Below are 22,725 nucleotides of genomic sequence, written 5' to 3'. Positions count from 1 at the left end.
CAAAATATCTTTTAGAACAAGTTCAGGGAACCCAGGTTAAGATCCCCTGAAAAAAAAAAAGACATAATGTGGGAACGGAAAATTTAATATAATTTGAGGAGGGAGACACCATAAGCAATGAGGAAAATGAGGAAAAACTTAACTTGGGAGATGGTGCCTGAGAGGAGCAATGAAGGAAAGAGAGGATTCTAAGAGGTCACAAAAGGAAGGTATGTCCAAAATCATGGATACAGAAGACATAAATTAAATCTCACCACTGAGGAATGGCAGAAAAAATTGCAGTGGTACTCCATTTAATGGAGATAAAGTACTATTGCACTGGATAGTAAAAAAATTACATACATGAAAAATACAAAAAAAATGGAAAGACAAAGGAAATTAGTGCAAAGTGAGGAAGGCAGAATTGGATCATACAGAGACAGTACTTAAAAGATGTCAGCAAATTGTTCTAAGTATACATATTGAATCACATGGGCACAATTCTAATACCCTATGGCATAATAATGATATGGCATTTTCTATTTGTTTTCTCTGCACTTAATATTTCTATGCAGAAAATGGCTGCAACTTTAGAGGAAAGGAAAACAGGGCAAAGAAAAAGTGTGTCTCATTCAAAATCACACTGTTGGGCTCATTTTTGTTCTTTTAATTCAAGAGGTAAAGAGGGAGGAAGGACCAGATGGAAGGCAAAGGAATGAGAAATTATATGAGAAACTCAACATAAAATATCATCTAATTGTGATCATACTGCTGCTAGATCCCCCAACTCCATGTAGATCCAGAGTCTCAACAGGTTTTGCTAAGACTTCAAATCATTTGCAGAAAAACCCTGATAAGAATGCTTTGGCTTCCTAAAAGGGTAGAATGTACAACTATCTTAACAACCTAATAAGAGCCTCCATAGCAAACAAAAAGGAATCTGCATTTCAGTTTGTTTAAAACATAGTTCTAAAAAGCAATACCTTCTAATGAGTTTGCAAGAACTGACTGACATAAGGGAAGATGAAAATCTACTGGCTTAATTTCAACAAAAACCTTTGCATAATTGGCAGAGGGGATTGGAAATATGTTTCAAGATTTAAGATGCACAGTCATTTGGAATCCATTTGAATCTAGGCATTTGGGTGGGGGCAGGGAAAGGGTGGTGGTTTCTATGATAGTCATTAAAGCCAAGTATTAAAATAAACTGAATTTAGAATCAAACATTCCTATTATTGTATCAGTGTTCAAAGAAGATTTTAAAAATAATGAAGCATATTCAACCCCATTGCTCTCACTAAAAAGTTAATATTTTAGTGAAAGCACAAAAAAAATTTTGTACCCTTAATAAAATGAAAATTAAATGTTTATTTTGCCTTTTTTGTAAAGACTTGCCCATGAGACAAAAAAAATTTGCTATTAAAATTTTTTGAGCATGTAGCTCCAGTCTATTTCTACATGATGCACATAAACTACTGCATTAATATTTTATGCACATATACAACACAAAAAAAGATGAAACTCAACAAACACCAAATGAGATGTAAACCATCATAGATATGGAACAGGAAAAAAGACTGCTCACATTGCAAATCTTTATTATGTACTGATTTTCTTTTAAATTATATGATATAGTCTACACATAACTTTCAAATTTCTCCAGTTAATTTGAGTCATATTTGTGGATTCCTTCTGTTCTGTGCATTTAAAAAAAATGATTCAATGAATTTTTTTTGTTTGCTATTTCACCAACACACATCTCCTTTCAAATGGGAAGAAGACAAAAAACAAAAGCAATAACAAACGAAACAAACTTCCTACCTTTAACAAACACCTAGTGAAGCAAAACAGATTCCCACACAGGCCACGTGAGATAATGTTATCTTACTCTGCCTTTAGGTGGCACAGTGCACACAACACTGACCTTGAAATCCGGAAGACCTAAGTTCAAATCCGGCCTGAGATTCTTACTAGCTGTGTGACCCTACGTAAGTCAATTAACCTCTGCCTGCCTCAGTTTCCTCATCTATAAAACGGGGATGATAACAGAACCTATCTCACAGAGGTAGAAAGGATGAAACAAAATAAAGGATATAAAGAACTTTGTAAACCTTAAAGTACCATGTAAATGCTAGTTATCTTGTCCATCATGTGTCAGGAGGCAGGTGTTTCATTGTTTCTCTGGAATCGTGGTCGTTGCACTGGCCAATTTTCATCTTTCATTGTTGTTTTTGCCTTTCATTTTCCCATGCCAGAAATTTTATTCATACTATTCCCAACCTGTTACCCTCCCAGAAATTTCTTTCTCATTTACTTCATATTCTTTAAGACCCTTTTGTAAAGCCTTCCCTAGAGACCCCACTTTGATGGGATGGTGGGTGGTTGCCTCTTTGAAGCCCTTACAGAGTGAGGAACCTGTGACCTCGACATCACATGCGGCCTTCTAGGTCCTTGGGTGCAGCCTTTTGACTGAGTCCAAGTTTTATCGAACAAACTCTTTCATCAAGAGAATTTGTTCTGTGAAGTTTGGCTTCAGTCAAAGGCCCGCACTTGAGGGCCTAGGGGGCCACATGTGGCCTTAAGGACGCAGGTTCCCCACCCTGCAGCCCAAGTATTTGTACAATTTGTCAAATCACATATTGCTCTTAGTCAATTGTATCTTGTGCTTCAAGGCAGACTGGGAGAGAAGTAAGTTCTTGGTTATCATAAGGAAAAGGACAGTGTTTTACACTTCCCAGGATGCTCTGTAGCCTGCACATATATGTTCACAGGTTTGTGGAATAGATTTGACTACCCTTCCAGGATGCTTGTGGAAGCCAAGTCAACTCAGTTGGGCCATCTACACCTCTGGGTTTGGGCCCAGCATGGTTCTGCCTCTCCTTTGTTTCAGCTTAGTAAACACGAAGGTGGGAAGGGTTGGACCCATCACCATCACCGCAATGGCTGAGAGCAGAAGAAACTGTCAAATTAAGCAGGCTTTCCTCAACTCCCTCTACCATGTGACTGTCCCTAAGAGGCAACCCAGTCACAGAAGATGCATAGCATCCCCCATTGCAGGCTGGATGCCACAGAGCTTTATGGGTATGTGGTACCTATAAACAAAGATCAGTGGTGCCAGCTCAAACAGAAATGGGGCCTAACAAGGATCCTTGTGGGCTGAATACTGACAGTTTTAAAATGTAATATTATCTATGTTGATCGTATTTTTATTTTGTGACATATTTCCCAATCTTTTAATCTGCTTTGGGCTGCACTTGGGAAGGCTGTGGACCTCACTATGCCCAAGGGCCATGGATGACCCAAGAGACCATCTAGCTCTGAGATTCTGTGAGAGAGCAGACATTGTCCACAAAAGCGAATGACTTCAGGGCGAAATGGGGGGCACTTAATACAGTCAGTCTAAGGAGTCAGTTCTGCACCCTTCTAGGACAGTGTTTTCCCTCATTTTGAGAAGCTCTCTACATAGCCTAAAAGGACAAGCTAATATGTGAATAAGGTCAGATTTTTTTTTGTCACAGTGTTTTATCTTAGAATGTCAAAACTCCTTCCCAATATGAGAAAAATACCCAATACTGAATGAATTAGGAGGGGTTCTAAGAACCCCAAATCCACTGTCATCTGCATGATTTTATTGATATAAGAAAAACAAATTAATTGTTGTTCCAGCAAATTAATCATCCGTGATCTGTGGGGAAGGCATAAAGAGTGGACATATCCTAGTCACAGCTCAGGAGTAAGATTTCTCAAAGGTTTATTTGACATTGATCTAGATGAATTCTTGGCAAAAATACTGGAATGGTTTGCCATTTCACTCTCCAGTGGATTAAGGCAAACATAAGTTAAGTGGCTTTTCCACAGTCACACAGTTAGTAAGTGTCACATTTGAACTCAGGTCTTCCTGACTCCAGGCCCAGCGCTCTACTTACTGTGCCACCTAGCTACCCTGCTCCTGAGCTAGCACCATACAATTCAATGACTATTTTGGAGCACAGCATAAGGAGCGCCTATTGGAGAGTTGGGTGGTTTTTGGCTGAGGCACAAATTTGTTTTAAAAATAGCAGGATTCTCCCCTCAGCTCCATATTCCCCAAATCTTTGCTTTATTTAGCTAAAACACATAACAGAAGTCCAGGTTCCTGGAAGAGGAATCTATAGCTATATGGTGAAAAGAGCACCGGGCTTAGAGTCAGCAGAAGTAGTTACGAATCCCAGTTCCAACCAGCTTGTGTAACCTTGGACAAGTCACTTTACTTTGAGCCTCAGTTTTCTTATATGTAAAATGGGGAAAATACTTGCATTACCCACCTCCCAGATGATTCTTGGGACAGCACCTTAAGGTGCTATAGAACAGTAAACTGTTAAGTGCATGTTACGTGGGTCAAATGTAGGGAGCTTAAGGCAATGTGGTACTAGTGAAGTGTGTTGGCTGTGAGGTGAATTCTAACCCCAGCTGACAGTAAGCATACTGACATCACAAAGCCATCTCCTCTTGTGAATTTTCCAATCCAGGCTGCTGGTCCTATTCCTGTCTGTATCCTTAGGACATCCTGTTGTAATCCCATTTGAAAAGGTATGCTTTGTAGGGCTCAGGCTGAATTGTACCCAGGAGTAAGTGTCCTGCTCTGGGATGGTCCAATTTGTTGTTGCAGGATTTCCCCTGTTATTTAATATCAATACTGGATAGGAGATTGCACAAGCAGGAACTGTGCCCAGAAACACCACACCTGGTGCTATTCCTGAAACAAGTTACGAGAGATAAGCATCCTCATTACTTCATTGCTACCTGTGGAGGGAGAAAGAAGAGATAATTTAACAGCAGATTATCAATCAATTGAGCAGCTAAGTGGCACAATGGATAGAATGCTAGGCCAGAGTCAGGAAGACCTAAATTAAAATCTGGCCTCAGACACTTATATCTGTGTGACCCTGGGCAAGTCACCTAACCCTTTTGCTTCAGCTTCCTTATCTGGGAATTAGCTGGAGAAGGTCATGGCAAACCAGTCCAGTATCTCTGCCAAGAAAACACCAAATTAGGTCATGCAGAGTTAGACACAACTGAAAAGACTGAACAACAAGCGCTTCTTTGGTGCTGAGGGACTATATTAGGAAGTGCAGGAAACAAATACAAATAATGAAACAATCCTTACTCTCAAGAAGCTTACATTCTAATGGGGAGACGAAGTCCCTTTATGAGTTAGCCTCATATGATCTTAGGGAGGTAATGAAGCAATAAGATTAATTTAAGGTAGAGAAAGCACCCCCACTGAGGATTTTTTAAAGCTTATTTTCAACATTTTCCTAGAAAATAGTAAAAATTTAAGATACAAAGAAAATGCACAAGGAGTACTTTTTCCTACAATGTCTTACTATGTAACCTTTGTCTATAACAAATCTGACTTTTCACATGCCAAATGGGGTCAATTTACCAGCTGTGTAATCATGGGCAAATTATAGGACTGATCACAGATGCTGAACTGGACAGGACCTCAGAGATTAATGCCCTCATTTTACAGATGAGGAAACCAAGGCCCAGGAAAGTAAAATATGAAATTCAGGTCACTAGTGGCACAGTGGGTAGTGCTGGGCTGGAGTCAGGAAGACCAGAGTTCAAATTTGGCTTCAGCAGAGACACTAGGACCAGAAGGTCGATTTGAGAATCATTAGCATAAAGATTGTAATTAAATCCACAGGAGCTGATAAGACCATCAGTAAAGTACTACAAAGGGAGCTGCGTCTGTCTCATTTTCTTCAAACATAAAATGGGGATAATAATAGCCCCTACATCCCAGGGTTGTCGTGAAGATCAGTTCTCTTGCCCTGCATTATCTCATCTTTCACCTTCTTCCCATCTTGACTCCTGAGTGAACCAAGTCAACTCTACACTGCCCTCTTCTCTTGAATCCCTAGTCCTCTCAGCATGTTGCCTATTATGCCCAGGCAAGACTCAGTCTTGGATCTCTCCTACCATTCAACCCCTTCACTCCTGCACATTTGAGGCTAAATAAAGATGGACACAATTATGCAACCACTCTGGAAGCCTCCTCCTACCACAACTCCTCTGTCTCCTTTGCTGGATTCTCCTCCACATCATGCTCTCTAACTGTAGGTGTCTCTCAGGGCTCTGTCTCGGGCCTTCTTCTATTCTCCCTCTGTATTACTTCACTTGGTGATCTCCTTGGCTACCATGGATTTAGTTACCGCCTTCACACTGACGATTTTCAGAACTACCTGTCCCTCTCTGCGGACCCCCACTCTCTCATCTCCAATTGTAGAATGGGATGTCCAGGGAACACCTTAAACTCATTATGTCCAAAAAAGGGCTCATTATCTTCCCTTCTAAATTCTTACTATAGAGGGCAAAACTATCTTCCCAATACCTCAGGTTCCCAATCTAGAAGGCTTCCCTGATGCCTCACTATCTCTTACCCTGCTATATTTGGGTTATTGCCAAGGCCTGTCAGTTTCATCTCTCCTATATACCTCCTGCTTTCCCCTAACACTGCCACCATTTTGGTGCAGACCCTCATCACCTCATACCAGGATTATTGCAATAGGCTGCTGATGGGTCTGCCAGCCTTATGTCTCTCCCCACTCTGATCCATTCTCCATTCATCCACCAAAGTGATTTTTCTAAAATGCAGATCCAATCATGTATGTCCCACTACCTACTCAATAGCAGCTCCTTGCTTTTTGGCATTCAGAGTCCTTCACAACCCAGCTCCCTCCTACCCTTCTAGTCTTCCAACACCTTACTCCCTAACACATATTCTTGCATCCTGTTTTGAAGAACAAGATTTTCTATCTCTCAGTTCTGGACACTCTCTCTGTTCCCTGTATGTGGAATGCTCTCTCTCCTCCACTCTGATTACAGATCTTCCTGGCTCCTTTACGTCCTAACTAAAATCCCCTCTTCTCTGGGAAGCCTCTATTAATTATCTCCTATTTCTCCAGTACACAGTTTGCTTTGTATATATTTGTTTGCATGTTGTCTCCCCCTTTAGAGGATAAGCTCCTGGAGAGTGGGGATTGTCTTTTGCCTCTTTTTGTATCCCACTGTGCTTAGCTCAGTGTCTGGCACATAGAGGCATCTAAGAAATGTTTGCTGATTGACTGATAACATTTGTGAAGTGCTTAGTATAGGGTCTGGCATAGAGTAGGATCTACATAAATGCTAGGTATGGTTATTCTTCTTCTTAGCTCAGGGTCACACAGGTGCTAACAAGCAGAAGTGAGATCTCAACACTCTCCTAGCTCCTGGGCCTGCTTTTTCCTCGCTCTAGCATGTCACTTACCCTGCTACAAGTTGAAGCCGTATAAAACGAGGGTAATGCCTGTAGTACATAGTTCAGAGGCTTGCCATGAGATTCAAGGAGATAACAAGTATAAACAGATCTCCTTGGTGCTATGTAAATTCTCACTGTCACTAGCCCTGAATGCTCCATTCCTGATACGATTGGGGGTAAGTCACTGTATCTCCCCAGGCATCACTGTTCTCTTCTATAAAAGGAGATGGGTAGGACTCCACAGAGGGGCAGCGAGAAGGTGCAGTGGATAGAGCACTGGGCTTGGAATCAGGAAGACTCATCTTTGTGAGTCATGGCCTTAGACACTTACTGGCTATGTGACGTTGGGCAAGTCATTCAAACCCTGACTCAGTTTCCTCATCTGTAAAATGAGCTGGAGAAGGAAATAGCAAATCACTCTACTCTCTCTGCCAAGAATGCCCTAAAACAGGGTCACGGAGAGTCAGATGTACTTAAATGACAGAACAACATCAAAAGGACTAGACAGCCTATAAGGTGCCTGGATCTGTGATCCTGTGATCTAAGCCTGGTCTCTGCCCCGTTTGCCCCTTGCCAGGCATCTGTAATAACCTTTGAGGGAGGAGGCTAAACCCCAAGTCACATTAATTGTTACCTTCCAGGATCTGGTGGACCCTTGCGTCCCGTACATACTGCTGAACAGCATAATCCTTCAAGTAGCCATAGCCGCCGTGCATCTGCAAGGCCTCGTTGCATATCTGGAGGAGCAGAACAGGGCCCATGTCAGACACTCGAATGAAGACAGTAAAGCAAGTGGCTTCTCTCATTCATTCTCCTAAACCAGTTATTGTGGCACAAGAGGGTACAACTCATGCATCATAACTCTGTGCCTTGGTTTATAAAAATAAATAAAATGAGACTGGACTAAATGACATCTGGGATCCCTTCCAACTCTGAGATTTTATGATTTGGAAATGATTCACATTTAAAACTGCCTAGTCTCAGCACATGGGGCACTTGTCTGTAGGATCTGACTTTTCATGGACAAGAAATGATGGCTTTGTATTTGGCCTCAGGGTCCCTAACAAAGAGGTCATTCAGAAGTGTATATAGTATCTGGGGTCACAGGACCTGGGTTCAAATGCCAACTCTAACACCAAGTCCCTCTGTCTCTTGGGGCAAGTCTCTTAATTTTTCCTGGGCCTGTTTCCTCATCCATAAAATGAAGAGGTTGGACTAGATGACCTCTGAGGTCCCTTTTAGCTCTATGACCCTTCACAATATAGCCTGCCAGGGAGCTAGTTTCCCCTCATCAATAAAACCTTGGCTGGATTTATACAAAGCTATACCATCACTCAACAGTGAAAACTAGAGGTCCTTAAGTCACTCTATAAATGTGGGAGAGTTATAGACAAGTAGGCACACTCCTTTGGACTGCCCAAGGTCATGGTCTCAATGGGAAGAATAACCATTGTCTTACAAAGTGGGGAGGGGGTAGGTCTTGAGTTCACTTATGATTGTATAGCACAGTGTGGAATATGGCACTTGGTAGGACTGAGATACTCCTTTAAGCATAAGCTTAGGAGAGGATTTTAAGTCTCCCTAAAGGGTCATTCCTGACTCTCGTGACGGCTCTTCTTTCCTGGGGTCTTTGTCACTTACTGTGAAGCATTCGTCCGTAGAGAAGAGCTTGGCCATAGAGCAGAGGGCCACGGCATCTTCTCGCTCCTCCTGCAAGGCCACAGCTGCATTACGAATCATGAGTCGTGAAGCTACTAGTCGAGTGGCCATGTCAGCAAGTTTGAACTGCAAGTACTAGAGTGAAGAAAATGGAAGGGCAGGAGAGGTTGGGCTGTCCCTGGTCCCACACCACTTACAAGAGATCTTTCCTATTTTGAAATTGCAGCATCAAGGTCGCCTGTAATATTTACTGCGAGGCATTCACTGCCTTATGAGCCCTGTCTTCATCCTTTCCATGATCCCAAGATTATGCTACCCCAAGATAGCAGATTGAGGTTATCAATAGGAATGGAACAGAAGTCCCAGCCAAAGGCTGGGTGATGAGAAAGAAATCAATTTCAATATAGTACTTATAAGCTTCCCTCCCTTACCTTTCTCCTACTCTAGTGAAAATGTGGGTTATGAAAAAGGTCCAGCTGGCCCCAAAATGTGGGAAATAAGCATAGAGAAAAACTCTGGGCAATCACCTGGTTGTTGGCCAGGGGCTCTCCAAACTGTTTGCGTACGTTGAGGTGGTCCCGGGCCAAGATGAGTGAGGCATGAGCCGCTCCAAGAGAGCAGGAGGCTAGACAGGATGATTACAGTGGGCACATTTCAAATGAAGAGGCAGGGCAAATGCTTGCTGCCTTCTTCGGTTCTTTCTTTAATCCCCATTCCCCCTTCCATGTTCTTACCAACATTGATCCTCCCTCCATTCAAGCCTTTCATGGCAATAAAGAAGCCCTGTCCCTCGTTTCCAATCCTGTTGGCCACTGGTACAGCACAGTCTTCGAGGATCACAGCTCTTGTTGGCTGGGAGTTCCAACCTACCTGGCAAAAACAAGGCACCACAGCAATGACCGGAAGCACCCTCACAGGGTGCCAACTCTGTTCTCAAGAAAGCTTGGGATTTTCAGGTCTCATTGTTCTGGGTCCTTAGTCTTAAACATAGCACAAAGAGTTCAGGCTTAAACACATAGAGCCCTGGATGGTCAAGGTTCTAGCCTACATTTTAGTCAAAGATGCTTTGCTAATACCTGGATGCCTAAGGTCCTTAAAGTCAGAGAATGTCATTATATTACCCTTCTATTCTGTCATGCCCAGGGTAGCATTTTATACACAGCATGCACTCAAAAACAAACACATTAAATAAACTCCAACCTGATTAACTCACAATATATAAGGGGCCATCAATCTGATCAATGATACTGAGAAATCCTTGGGGATAACAAGTGGCCAATGCTGAGAACGTGGTAACTTTGGCATTTTTTCTGAGAGGGACGAGGTCAGGTCTACCATCTCGATCACTTCTTACAGAGACATCAAAATGATGATGAAGATTATGACGATGATAATCTGGCATGTATATAATGTTTTAAGGTTTGCAAAGTGCTTTATAGACATTATCTCATTTTACTTTGACAAACAACTCTGAAATGTAGGTGCTTTTATTCCAAAGTAGAGGAACAGACTTTCTAACCTGTCTATTGATATATAGCAGGGGTTCTTAACCTGTAGTCTGCAATCTTGGTTGTTGTTTTTTTTTAATATTTGGGTAACTATTTCAATATAATTTGTTTTCTTTATTATCCTATGCATCTTATTTTATGTGTGTAAAAACATGATCATGAGAAGAGGTGCACAGGCTACACCAGACTGCCAAAGGGATGCACACCTAAAGGAAGCTAGGTGGAACACTAGGTAGAATGCTGACCCTGGAGCTAGGAAGAATTGGGCTCAAATCCTGCCTCAGATACTTACTAGCTATGTGACCTTTGGCAAGTCCTTTACCATCAACCTCTCCCTGCCCCCAGCCCCACTCCCACTCCCCACACGCTCGGTTTCCTCATCTATAAAATGGGGATAATAATAGTACTTGCCTCCCACAGTTGTGAGGATAAGATGAGATACGAGTTGCAAAACTATCGCAAAAGCATTAAAGTGCTTTTGGCTTTTATCTAAAATCAAATATAAAAATCAAATCCTAGCTTTTAGCTATAATGACACACAAAAAATGTTTAAAAACCCTGGTCTGGGGGGCAGCTAGGTGGTGCAGTGAATAGAGCACCGGCCCTGGAGGCAGGAGGATCTGAGTTCAAATCCAGCCTCAGACACTTAACACAAAAACTAGCCATGTGACCTTGGGCAAGTCACTTAACTCCAATTGCCCTCCCCCCCAAAAAGGAAAAAAAAAACAAACAAAATAAAACCCTGGTCTATACAATCTGTGCATGCACCAGCTGTTCCACTGACCCTGGCCACACTCTCTGTAAGCTTGTCTGAAATGGACTTGGCTTGATGCTACAGGATTTCCTCATTCTCAGGGCTCCATGTTTACTTTTCTGAAATTACCCAGGGAAGCAATGGCCTTTTTGACTTTTTAAAAAAATATTTACAAATACCTTCTTCCCTCCAGGGAAGTAGCAGCTTATACTTTTTTGACTACATCTGTCCAAAAGAATTTTTTTATGAGACAATGTTATCCATTCAGCTTCCAGTGTAAAAGAGACCTGGAAGAAGGCCCCAGGATACTGCAGACTCACCACAGAAGATTAAGTGAAGATAAGAGTCATGCAAAGAAGGCTGTGATCTATTCCAATGAAGGGAGTGCCCAGATTAATTAGATTACAGAATACACAGTGACAGAGGCATGTAACATGTTCAAAAAAAATGTGATTATCATGGAATTTGTCTAATCCATAACTCTGCCCTCTTCTTTATTTGTTCAATGGCTATAAAACCTCTGGGTATAACAGGGCTATGAATTAATCTAGTTCTTCTATGTCTGTCTCTAGAGGGAAACAGAGAAATCATAGCCTTAAGGGAAGGAGGGCAATCATATTTCTCAAGCTATTATAACGAAGGCTAGAACAAATTGTAGAAGCAGAACCAAGTTGCATTGTCCAAGACCTAATAGTTGCTTGCCCAAATATTCTTCTTACCTTCTTCTCTTTTTTCCCAAAACTGAGGCCCGGGGTCCCCTTCTCAATGACCAGGCAGGAGATCCCTTTAGGGCCTGGTCCTCCAGTCCGGCACATGACTACATAGATGTCTGATTCACCACCACCACTGATGAAAGCCTGTGAGATTGGAAAGTGGTGTGAAAAGGGAAGGGGTAAAGCTTGAATGCTTAATGTATGAAACCTCAGAAAACTACTGGAGGGCTCACTACATCAGATACCTAAGTAAAGGCTGGATAAGGGTAGCTTTAGAAAGGAATGGATTGGCGTCAGAGTAGAATTTATAGAATCAGGAAAAGATGAATAAATGGAAATATAACAGATCTCGGAGAACCATTCCCTTGGCAAAGTGCCTGTGGAACCCTGCTGACAGATGGGGTCTAAGAACACATCTGATTTCTGTGAGGGAGGAAATACCAACCATAGCAGGGAGGAGCATCTGAGAGTGAGGAAAATGGGTACCTTGGAGCCATTAAGGATGTAATGATCCCCTTGCCGTTTGGCTGAGGTCACAAGGGATGCAGCATCACTCCCACTTCCTGTGACAGGGAGAAAGGGACAAGGAAGGAATGGGAATGAATCCACTGGGCTAAATGTAGCCACAGACCCTCCCTGTTTCCCAGGTTATTTCCTCCCCAAACTAGACAGGATCAAAATGGGTTCTAGACTATTTTCATTTAACCTGATTTTTCAGGTGAGCAGTCAAATAGGTGACTTACTAAGATCCTTCTGTGGGTATCCCAACCAAACCCACCATGTCTACTCTCATCCAGATAGGGAAATTACTTCCCTTGGTTTGGTTTTGTTCTTTGGTCTCATAGATCCCAGAATTCTTTGAGCACCTGCTACATTTTTTGGTAATTTGTCCTCTTGCAGTTAAAGCTCTGGGGACCTCTGCTTTTTTATATGCTCCAGATATTTGCTTCTGGGTACTGGGGAGGAAGAGTCACAACTTTTTAATTCCAGTGACTATGCTCAGAAGTGTGGGAAGCCCACCTGGCTCAGTGAGACAGTAGGAAGCAAACTTCTCCATAGAGCAGAGTGGTGGACAAAATTTGTGCCTCTGTTCTTCATTTCCAAAGGAGTCGATCACCCAGACACACATGCTGCCAGGGACAAAAGGAGAGAAAGCAAAGACGTGGGGAAGGAGACCAGAGGGAAGAAAAAGGGAAGATGTAGAAGAAAGAGAACAGAAGATAAAGAGGAAGAGAAAGAAAGGAGACAAGCAGGGAAGGGAGACATTCTTAGACATAACTTTTGGAGAAAGGGCTGTATTGGAGTAGAGACCTGGGGGGTACATAACACCCAGGGAAAACTGAGGCCAAAATATTTGTCTTGTGGGTTTTGTTACTCTTAGGGATGATGACAGATAATGAGTTAGGCTACTTCTGTTTATTTTCATAACAGTTTTGAAATATATTTCTTTTCTATTACCTTTCTCCTAGGATCACCACAGGTTCACCTGGAACCTCCAACTGAAAGAAACAATCACAGGGTTCTGGTACCAGGCATACTCTGCCCTGAAAAGGCTGAAGATTCCCTACACCTAAATCTGGGACTGGAGTTAGGATGGCAGAGCATGTATTCTTAAGGACCCATATAGGGATGTCTAATAGGCAGCCTATAGGAGGTCTACAATGGCCTACAGCTTCTAACACTATGCTTGGTGTAGCTTAGCTCCATAAAGGAATAAAGATCTGGAAAGCTGAGAGTAGCCATGTTTACCCTGAACCAGAAACTCCCCATAACCATCCTTCAAAGCATCTGACGATGGGAGTACCTTCTCATACAGGGCTAGGCACTCACTTGTGGATGCTCATGTAAGCTGTGGTGCTGGTGCAACCTGTAGCCAAGGCCTCGAATATGACAGAGGCATCAAGCCTGGAGAGCTCAGATCCTCCCACATCAGACCGAACATAGATACCACCGAAGCCCAACTGTGCTGCCTTCCTCATGGTCTCCACTGGGAAAAACTCCTGTGTGGGGGGAAAGACAAGGGTTCTCCAAGAGCTGCATTTATAGATTTCAGCAGGTCTGAGTTGAAAACCAATCCCTCATTGTGGTGCAACAATGCCCTTTGGCTCTCAAAGCTCTGGCACATCTCACTATAGGTCTGGAAAACCTCTGAGCATGGGCCAAGTAATAGGCAACATGCTGGTTATCCAAGGACTAGCCTAGCTAAGTTTAGAGCAGCAAACCAGAGGTCAGAGGATAATGTATTTTTTTGGTCACAAGAATTCTTGAAGATCATCTACATTGGCAGCTCTTAACCATTCTTTTTCTGGTCATGGATCCCTTTGGCAGGCTGCTAATGTCTATGAATCCCATCTATGAATGTTTTTAAATGCATAAATTTATGCATAAATGCATAGGATAACAAAAGAAGCCAATTACATGAAAAATGCAGTTACTAAAAACTCAAACAAACAAAACCAAGTTTGTAGATCCCAAGTTAAAAACCCCAGGTCTATGCTAAGTCATAAGGGGTTGTGATCTGCATCAGTGGAAGAAGTACCCACTCTGATTAAATCACAGATTCTTGAAATAGCATCAAGGAATTCTCAGTTGGGGAGGGGTACAGCCTAAGATGGTTTTCCTCAAATTGACCCCCCAAGACTGAATCAACTAGGCACATTTTGTGGCACAGAGTGGGCACTAAAAAAGCACAAATTGATAAAATCAGTGGGTTCTACTGAGGTTGGATGGGTTGTACTGTAATGTTCTTTCTTTGCTGGATCATAGATGAAGGAGCACTAATTTTAAGTAATCTCTAGATCCTTAGGTTATAAAACAGAAGTCTTCAGAATGATGACTATTCTAACAAGAAGAATCCCTCCATTATTGTCTCCCTATGAAGCCTTACCTGTAGGGTCCCAAATCAGTTGGAATAGTGAGGAAAATCAAGAATAGATGACTTTGGCACCTAGAAGGGGGCACTCACCTTCTGGTCCCATTCTGCCATTTGTGGGGCCATCTCCCGTGAGGCAAAGTCAAAGGCCACTTTCTGGAACTCCTTTTGCACATCATTAAGGCCCAAGGAAGCTGTGAGAAAGCAGTATATAAATATGTGACCTAAGGCAATTTGGAAGGTCCACCAGGAAGCAACTTCCCAGGGGCACACTGATATTCAGGATGCTAATCTGCTGCAATCCAATAAACATGATTAAGCCTACAGAAGTGCCAAGTACCATGGTAAGGCCAGAGAACATAATTGACTCTAGGCCTTCAGCACTCAGTCTTCAAAAGCAAGTGCCCCAGCACAGCCCTATAGAAGTGAACTCCACGGAAGCGACCAGGTAGCACAGTGAGTAAGAGCACTGGCTCCAGTGTCGGGATGACCTGGGGATCAAATCCGGGCACAGGTACTCAGCACCACACCCAGAAATAACTTGAGCAAGTTACTTAACCCCAATTGCTTACAAAAAAAAAAAAAAAAGAAGTGAACTCCACAGAGACTTGGCAGCTATAGCATGTGCCCAGCCTAACCTACAGAAACACCCAGATCATTCTCACTTCAATCAATGCAATGACTATAAATAGGCAAGATTAGAGATAATGGTGAAACAGTAATGTATAAAAGTAATGCCCAGTAAGAGGATAGCATGATGACCTGGAATGTAAAAGAATTAACTGAGTGTGGGAAAAATCAGTCACTGCAAGAATTACCCTGTTCTCCTAAGGCAGCTGGCATTGTGCAATCAGGAAAACCTGAGTTCAAGTCTGATCTCAGACACTAGCTACATAACCCTAGGAAAGTCGCTTAACCTCTGTTTGCCTCAGTTTCCACAACTATAAAATGAGGATAACAGCATCTACCTCCTAAAGCTGTTACAAGGATCACATGAGATCATATTCGTAAAGCACCTGGCACAGTGCCTGGTACTATATAAGTGCTAGTTATTATTAGAGTGCCAGTCCTGGAGTCAGGAAGGCCCAAGTTCAAATCTGACCTACTAATAATAGTACCCACACCCCAGCGTTGTTGTAAGGATCATATGAGATGATGTTTGTAAAACGCTTAACATGCTGCTTGGTACATGATAAGTACTATGTAATTGTTTGCTATTATTATTGCTATTATTACTATCACTATTGGGAAGTTACTTAACCTCTGTTTCCCTAATATGAACAGGCAGTTTTCAAAGAAATCAAAGCTATCTATAATTATATGAAAAAAATGTTCTAAATCACTATTGATTAGAGAAAGGCAAATGAAAACAACTCTGAGGTAATACCTCATCCCTATCAGATGGGCTATATGACAGAAATGGAAAATGATACATGCTAAAGGGGATATGGGAAAACTGGGACACTAATGCACTAGTAATGGAGTTGGGAACTGATCCAACCATTCTGGAGAGCTATTTGGCACTATGTCTAAAGGGCTATAAAACTGTGCGTACCCTCGATCTAGCAATGCCACTAGTAGGTCTGTATCCCAAAGAGTTAAAAAAAAAAAAGGGGTGGGAGAAACCATTTGTACTTAAGTATTTATAGCAGCTATTGTTGTGGTGGCTAAGAATTGGAAATTGAGGGAATGTCTATAATTGGGGAATGGATGAATAAGCTGTGGTATATGATTGCAATGGAATAATAATGCACCATAAGAAATGATGAGCAGGATGATTTCAGAAAAAACCTAGATTTACAAGAACTGATAGAGACTGAAGTGAACAGAACCAGGAGAACATGACACCCAATAATAGCAATATTACACAATAAATAACCGTGAATGACTTAGCTATTCTGAGCAATACAATGATCCAAGACAATCTCAAAGGACTCATGATGAAAAATGCCATCTGCCTCCAGAAAAAGAACTGATAGTCTGAACGTAGATAGAAGCCTTCTCTTTCTCCTTTTTTCTAACAAAATGACTAATATGGACATGTTTTACATGGTTATACATGTATAACCTATATCAGATTGGTTATTGTTTCAGAGAGGGGAAGGAGAGGAAGGGAAGGCTAGAATTCAGAACTCAACACTTAATGAATTTTAAAAATTGTTTTTGTATGTAATTGGGGAAAAATAATTTTTAAATAAAGTCTGAGAAAAGGTCTCTGGGCAAAACTGAACTAGATGGGGGCACTGTCAGGTTTTTGATGCGCTTTGGTAGGTGGATATGTCTATTACCAAGGGTTTCACGAACTCCTTGTCTAAGTATGAACTTTTATAGTAGTCTTTAAGCAATAAGCCATTGATAGTGGACAGCAGGAAAATGTCTAAAAATATAATGGGGTCCCTTCTTCACAATGGTCCTTGGGGGCAGGTTTGAAGAGAAAGGAAGACACCATTAGTAGCTGACAGTAACTGTCTTAAGGAATCAAGGATTTCCAGGGAAGGAAATTACACAATTGCTTTCAAAGATTGATAGTTTAATTGGAGTTTTTCCATAGGTTCATCTGTAAAATTAGGGGGTTGGAGTGGGCATTTTTTTAGATCCTTTCTAGCTTGAAATCTAAGATCATGACAAACTAGTCATAACATCTTTCAGAGGTGTTCTGAACTTTAAGATTGAAGGTGACCAAAGAGTGGTCAGAAGTAAGGAGCTTCTAAACTGAGCTAGATCCTAGCTAGTAGTGACCATGTCAAAGAAATTCCCTAGTTGTAGTTACTTTTGATGATCTCTATTTGGGTAGGAGTTTTTCATCTTTTTTTGTGTAATGGACCCCTCTGGCAGTCTAGTGAAACCAATCTATAGACTCCTTCTTAGAGTGTTTTTAAATGTATAAGGTAAAATACACAGGATTACAAAGAAAACTCAGTATATTGAAACAGAATTTATATATGTATATATTCATGTATATGTATGCATATATACATGTGTATCTGAATTTTTGTATACAGATTAACAAATATGCACTATACATATGTACACACACACACACATACAAGTTCACAGGTGCCAGGTTAAGAACCTTTGCTCTAGGGGGTGGGAAAAGATGGAAGTAGGGAGGGTGTTTGACAGAAAGTCAGAAAATTCTTCACCATTCTGATAATACAATGTAGAGCTTTTGAAATAATAAGCCCTAACTCAAAAATGATTTTTATTTAAGGCTTTATTGAACTGACTTAAAGCTAAAAGGTACCCTAGAAATCAAGTTTGACTCTATCATTTTACAGAGAAAACTGGGGCCCTGAGAGGTAAAATCATTTGCAAAATGTCATATAGGTTATTAGTATCAGATAACCAGAGCTGGGATTGAGCGATTTTCTCACTCCAAATGCTGATTTCTTTCTACTCTACCATCTTGCCTATTGTTTTCAGGAATCCAGGGTCAAATAGGCATCAAATATAATACCAGTGATCTCCTGGGCTCCATCTAAACCAAAGTGGCTCCAGGACACAGGAAATGAAAAATAGTTCTAAATTGGGGGAAGGGTGACAAATACTGAGGGCATAAGATTCAGAAAGCCACAGGTTCTATTAGAGTGGTGAGGAGAGAATTTAACACCACATCTATGGAAGATGGAGATGAGTTACAAATTAATTTGTCCAACTAATCAAACAATAGACAGATATGACAGGAGCAGAAAAGCAAGTTATAATACCTGAAGTATCAGGAACATCTGTTAATAAGTGAATCATGTAATTACAAGTTAAATAATACTGGCATAAAGAGAAGAGCTAATAGTGTTGCTAGGATACCAGGTACAAAAAGAATAAAAATGGATTAACAGGTAGAGTTGTGTCACCATACACCACGGGTGATAGAAGGTACAATGTTGTAAAACTCCTACTCTTAAGTCAGCTGTCAAATACGATAAAACTGTGATAGCAGGTTTCTACTAAATCATCTGACTGTATTCTAAGTGTTAACTGAATTTTGTGAGTTGCATATGTGGGCTAGATAGTAATTATTTCAATTATCCAAGCATAGATGAGCAGATTAGTTTTCTGGGAAAAGAAATGGCAACACTGTTTTGGGCTTCCCAAAGCAAGGAGATTCTGGAAAAATGAACAGGAGAAACTGGAGGGGGAAGAAACTCTGGGTGAATCACTCCTGCTTTTCTAATTGCCCCTTCTCCTTCTCCTTTACTGGCTTTCTTCCACTTTCTTCTGGCAATCTTTTGGACTTCATTTCTTATTTCTCAATACTCTATTTTGGTAATCTCAGTCACTCCTACGACTTAAAAGATAAGCTCTAGGCTTCTTGACACTTACTTGTTGAACATCTTCCCTTAAGAGATCTTACCAGCATTTCAAAGTCACCTGGCCAAACGGATCTCTCCAACTGGAAGTTGTCTTTCCTTTCATTTCCCATGCAACTTTGGATCTCTCCTTTGCATTTATCACATTCTGATTCACATTAAGACAAAAGTTCTATTTGGAAGAGACTGAATTTGTGAAGGCTATGCCAACTGAGGACAACTAAGATGGAAAGGTTTTGAGTGTGGGCCTGTTAAGAAAGAAACAGTATGGAACCACAGAAAGAATGATGGATCTGAAGTCAGAGGTTGAAGTTTTGTAATCCCACATTCTCTGACTTCAAATCCCCACATTGTCACTAGCTATCCACATAACCTTGGGCAAATCATTTAACTTTTCTGGGCCTCTATATCCTCATTTGTAAAATGGGGGTAAAAGGTGGGGCAAGGTTTGGCCTAGATGACATGTTAGGTTTCCTCTTTGCTCTATGTTGATGAGCCTATATGTCTCTTGTCCAAAGACCAGCCTAGCTAATCTTGGAAAGGCTCATTGTCGGATTATTCATAGGCACAATTCTATCACTTCATAAAAAGATTTAGATCTGTATACACAGATCTCTGAAATTTAGATAACTAGGTAGTGCAGTGGGATAGAGCACTGAGTCTAGAATCAGGAAGAACTGAATTCAAGTCCTGCCTCAGATAATTCCTTGCTCTGTGTGTCCTTGGGCAAGTCATATAATCTATCTGCCTCAGTTTCCTCAGCTGTACAGTGGGAGATAATAATAGCACCGACCTCACGGGAGTTGTTGTGAGGATCAAATGAAATAATAAAATTGTAAAGCACCCCTTAGCACAATGTCTGGTACATAGTAAACCGTACTTATCAACCAATGATAGCTATTACTTGAAATAAAATAATTTCAGTACTATTTGTGTGTGTGTGTGCCTTATCTCCCCCACTAGACTGAGGTCAGGGGCTCTATCTTATTTTATTATTGTGCCTTGAACATAATAGGCATTTAACATAAGTTGAGATGAATAATTCTAATATGAAAACAAAAAAAGACACAAGAAACAAAAATGAAACTCGTGTTCCTTGTGCTTAAAAGATATATGACCCACAAAGTTGTGAGAGATGACTGAATGAATGTGAACTTGTTGATAGGGCTTCATGTTTCTGGAAAGAAGAGGAGAGTCTCAGAAGTCTAGAGCTGGGAAGAACCTTACAGGTTAATTTTTCCAAATGATTGATTTTATAGATGAAGAGACAAAAACTAGACCATCGAATTTGTGAGTGGAAGGGCAAAGGAAGGTGAGGAAATTGCACCTGTGATTTTGTCAGTATGGGGAACTACAGGTAGGGAACCTCTCTACTCAAGCAGATCCTGCAAATATGCTGCAACTCGAGGTTCTGGAGAGCACTGGGGCAGCCACACAGCCAGAGGGATTTGGGAATTTGAAACTAGGTCTTCCTGACTCCAAGACCAGCTCATTGTGTCACACTGTTAATAAAAAGTAAATAAAGTATAAAACATATCTCAATAAGTATCACAAGTTGAAAATAAACTTTAGTTCTAGAGGGGTTTGAATAAATTTAGAAGAGGCTAAAGAAAATCAGAAACCTTTAAAGGTAGTAAATAAAGGCAGTCCTTTCAGCCTCTAAGCAAATAAGAGCAGGAAACCTTGTCTACCATCAGTATCATACTTTTCCCTGACTGGAGGAGGCTGAGACAGGTAGAGCTAGTTTGTCAGTTCTTTAGGATTACAGGATTTAGAGGTGAAAGGTACCTTAAGAGATCATCTTAACACTCTCACTTCATATGTGGGGAAACTGAGGATAAGAATGGTGAAAGTTTTCTACAGTTTAGTTCCATCCTACTTTTCCAGTTTTATTTCATATTATTCCTCTTCATACACAGCATTTCTCAAACTTGATATGTCGTCTCCTGTTTCAGGTCTCCTATACCTTTCTACTTCTCAGAAAGTTTACCTTCCTTCCATACTCAGTTCAGGTCCCATGTCCTCTGTGAAGACTATGATTTCCCTAATTACTGGTGTTCTCTTCCTCAAGTTATCCTATCTTTATTTATTTATGTAAATATTATGTCACACCTTGGAATGCAATCTCCTTAAGGGCCAAAACCATTTGACTTTAGCTTTTGTATACCCAGGACTGTGCTTGTGACACACTGGGCTAGGCTCTGCACATAGTAGGCCCATAGCATTTGTTGAAGTACTATGTCCAAGATCACACAGTCATAGGAAAAGGTATAGCAGGAATTGGAGTCCAGTTAGATCCAGATCTAGTCATCATTCCACTTCAAAGTAGCACTTTGACAAGTGGTAGACAAACACACTGAGCTGAAATGAATTCAACCAACACTGTTCAAGGTATTACTGTGGAGGTAAAGAAGAAAGTTAAATCCCTACACTTAGGGTGCTCCCATTCTACTGTACGGATACATTTGGTCAAATAATAAAAAATAATTTGACATGGGAGGCACCACTAAAAACTGGGAAAGGAAGATATGGGGAACAAGAGAGGGAGTCAGTACCAAAGCTCCCCGTGGGAGAAGGCAGCTAAACAGAGGCTTAGGGTAGTAATTCCAAGGTGATTCCAATCAGAGGTGATGTGCAGGCACAGTAGCCAAGTAGGTGAGGATGATAATGAGAGCATATAAAGGGAGGTTTGAGACAGTCGGCTAGCATTTATTTGGCACCCCCTATGTATTAGGCACCTGTACTAAATGCTGGGGATACAAAGGTAAAAAAAACAAACAAAAAAAGCAAACCCCAAACCTCCCAACAAACCGGATTAAGGCTCTGAATGCCAACCTGAGGAGTCTGTTTTAGGCCGCTCTACACACTTTCCAGCAATGGAGTGGGGTCAGATTAACGTTTAAAAACGCAGATGTGAGGGGGCGGCCAGGTAGCACAGCGAGTCCCGGGCTCAGACAGCACCACACCCCAGAAATAACTGGCCGTGTAACCTTGAGCAAGTTACTTAACCCTGTTTGCTTAAAAAAAACAAACAAACAAACAAAAAAATGTGGCGGAGGGGGCGGCTCCTAAGGAACGAATCCCAGGGGGGCGCGGGGCACGGAGGGAAGGGGCAAAAGGGAGTGGCAGGAGAGGAGTAGCGAGATCATGGATGGAGAAGTCATCTATCTCATCCTAGTCTTCCAGACTAGCACAGCCAGACCCCCCAGGGCTGCAGGAACATTCCCAGGCTCACAGGTCATAATGAACTGGGCACCGGGCCGGACCGCTTTTCCGTGGGGATGAGAAGAGCAGGTCCAGCAGGGGGTAGAGGAGACCCCAGGACCCCGGAGTCCGGAGCCCCGACAGATGGTCCTGTGGATCCCCAGGCACAAGCACTTCCCAGTCCCAAGCCTTACGGTCAATGCAGGACGAGACGCCCCGGACGCTTCCCCAGGCTGGATTTTGAAGACCCCCGTGCAAGGTGCCCAGCTGGGCGGCCAGGCGCCCGCCGCAGAGCCTCAGCATGGCCTTGTCGCAGCTCGCTGGCTCTCCGTCTCGGGTCACAGTGCCAGGTTACTGGCTCGCGCTGTAACGCTCGGACCGAAACCAGCCCGAGGCTTAAGGGGAGATGGGGCCGGTTGGGCGGAGGGACGGCTCCGAAGCACTCTG

The 22,725-nt window shown here is 41.8% G+C and overlaps 1 protein-coding gene across 1 annotated transcript; it reads right to left on the bottom strand.

Annotated features, from left to right (window-relative positions):
• Positions 1-3,588: 3,588 nt before the first annotated feature.
• On the bottom strand, positions 3,589-22,724 carry ACAD8 (acyl-CoA dehydrogenase family member 8). Its single transcript, XM_069080118.1, has 11 exons — positions 22,473-22,724; positions 14,861-14,961; positions 13,726-13,895; positions 12,916-13,025; positions 12,382-12,458; positions 11,902-12,039; positions 9,655-9,790; positions 9,448-9,545; positions 8,903-9,055; positions 7,896-7,998; positions 3,589-4,761 (listed from the first exon to the last, which is right to left on the bottom strand). The coding sequence occupies exons 1-11, from the start codon at positions 22,579-22,581 to the stop codon at positions 4,709-4,711; spliced, it is 1,248 nt and encodes a 415-aa protein (XP_068936219.1). The 5' UTR covers positions 22,582-22,724; the 3' UTR covers positions 3,589-4,708.
• Position 22,725: the final 1 nt, after the last annotated feature.

This window comes from Petaurus breviceps, unplaced genomic scaffold, assembly GCF_028583685.1.
Source record: "Petaurus breviceps papuanus isolate PSGF00001 unplaced genomic scaffold, PetGlider_PUasm1.0 91133, whole genome shotgun sequence".
In the NCBI taxonomy this organism is placed as follows: domain Eukaryota; kingdom Metazoa; phylum Chordata; class Mammalia; order Diprotodontia; family Petauridae; genus Petaurus; species Petaurus breviceps.
This window is presented reverse-complemented; position numbering and strand designations above follow the sequence as displayed.

Coding starts and splice junctions, on each gene's coding strand:
- ACAD8 (XM_069080118.1), bottom strand. CDS start 22,581: ATGCTGAGGCTCTGCGGCGGGCGCCTGGCCGCCCAGCTGGGCACCTTG. Junction 9,791..11,901: donor TTGGGAAAAAAGAGAAGAAG/GTAAGAAGAATA, acceptor TGTTTTTGCCAG/GTAGGTTGGAACTCCCAGCC. Junction 9,546..9,654: donor TGGAGGGAGGATCAATGTTG/GTAAGAACATGG, acceptor CATCCTGTCTAG/CCTCCTGCTCTCTTGGAGCG.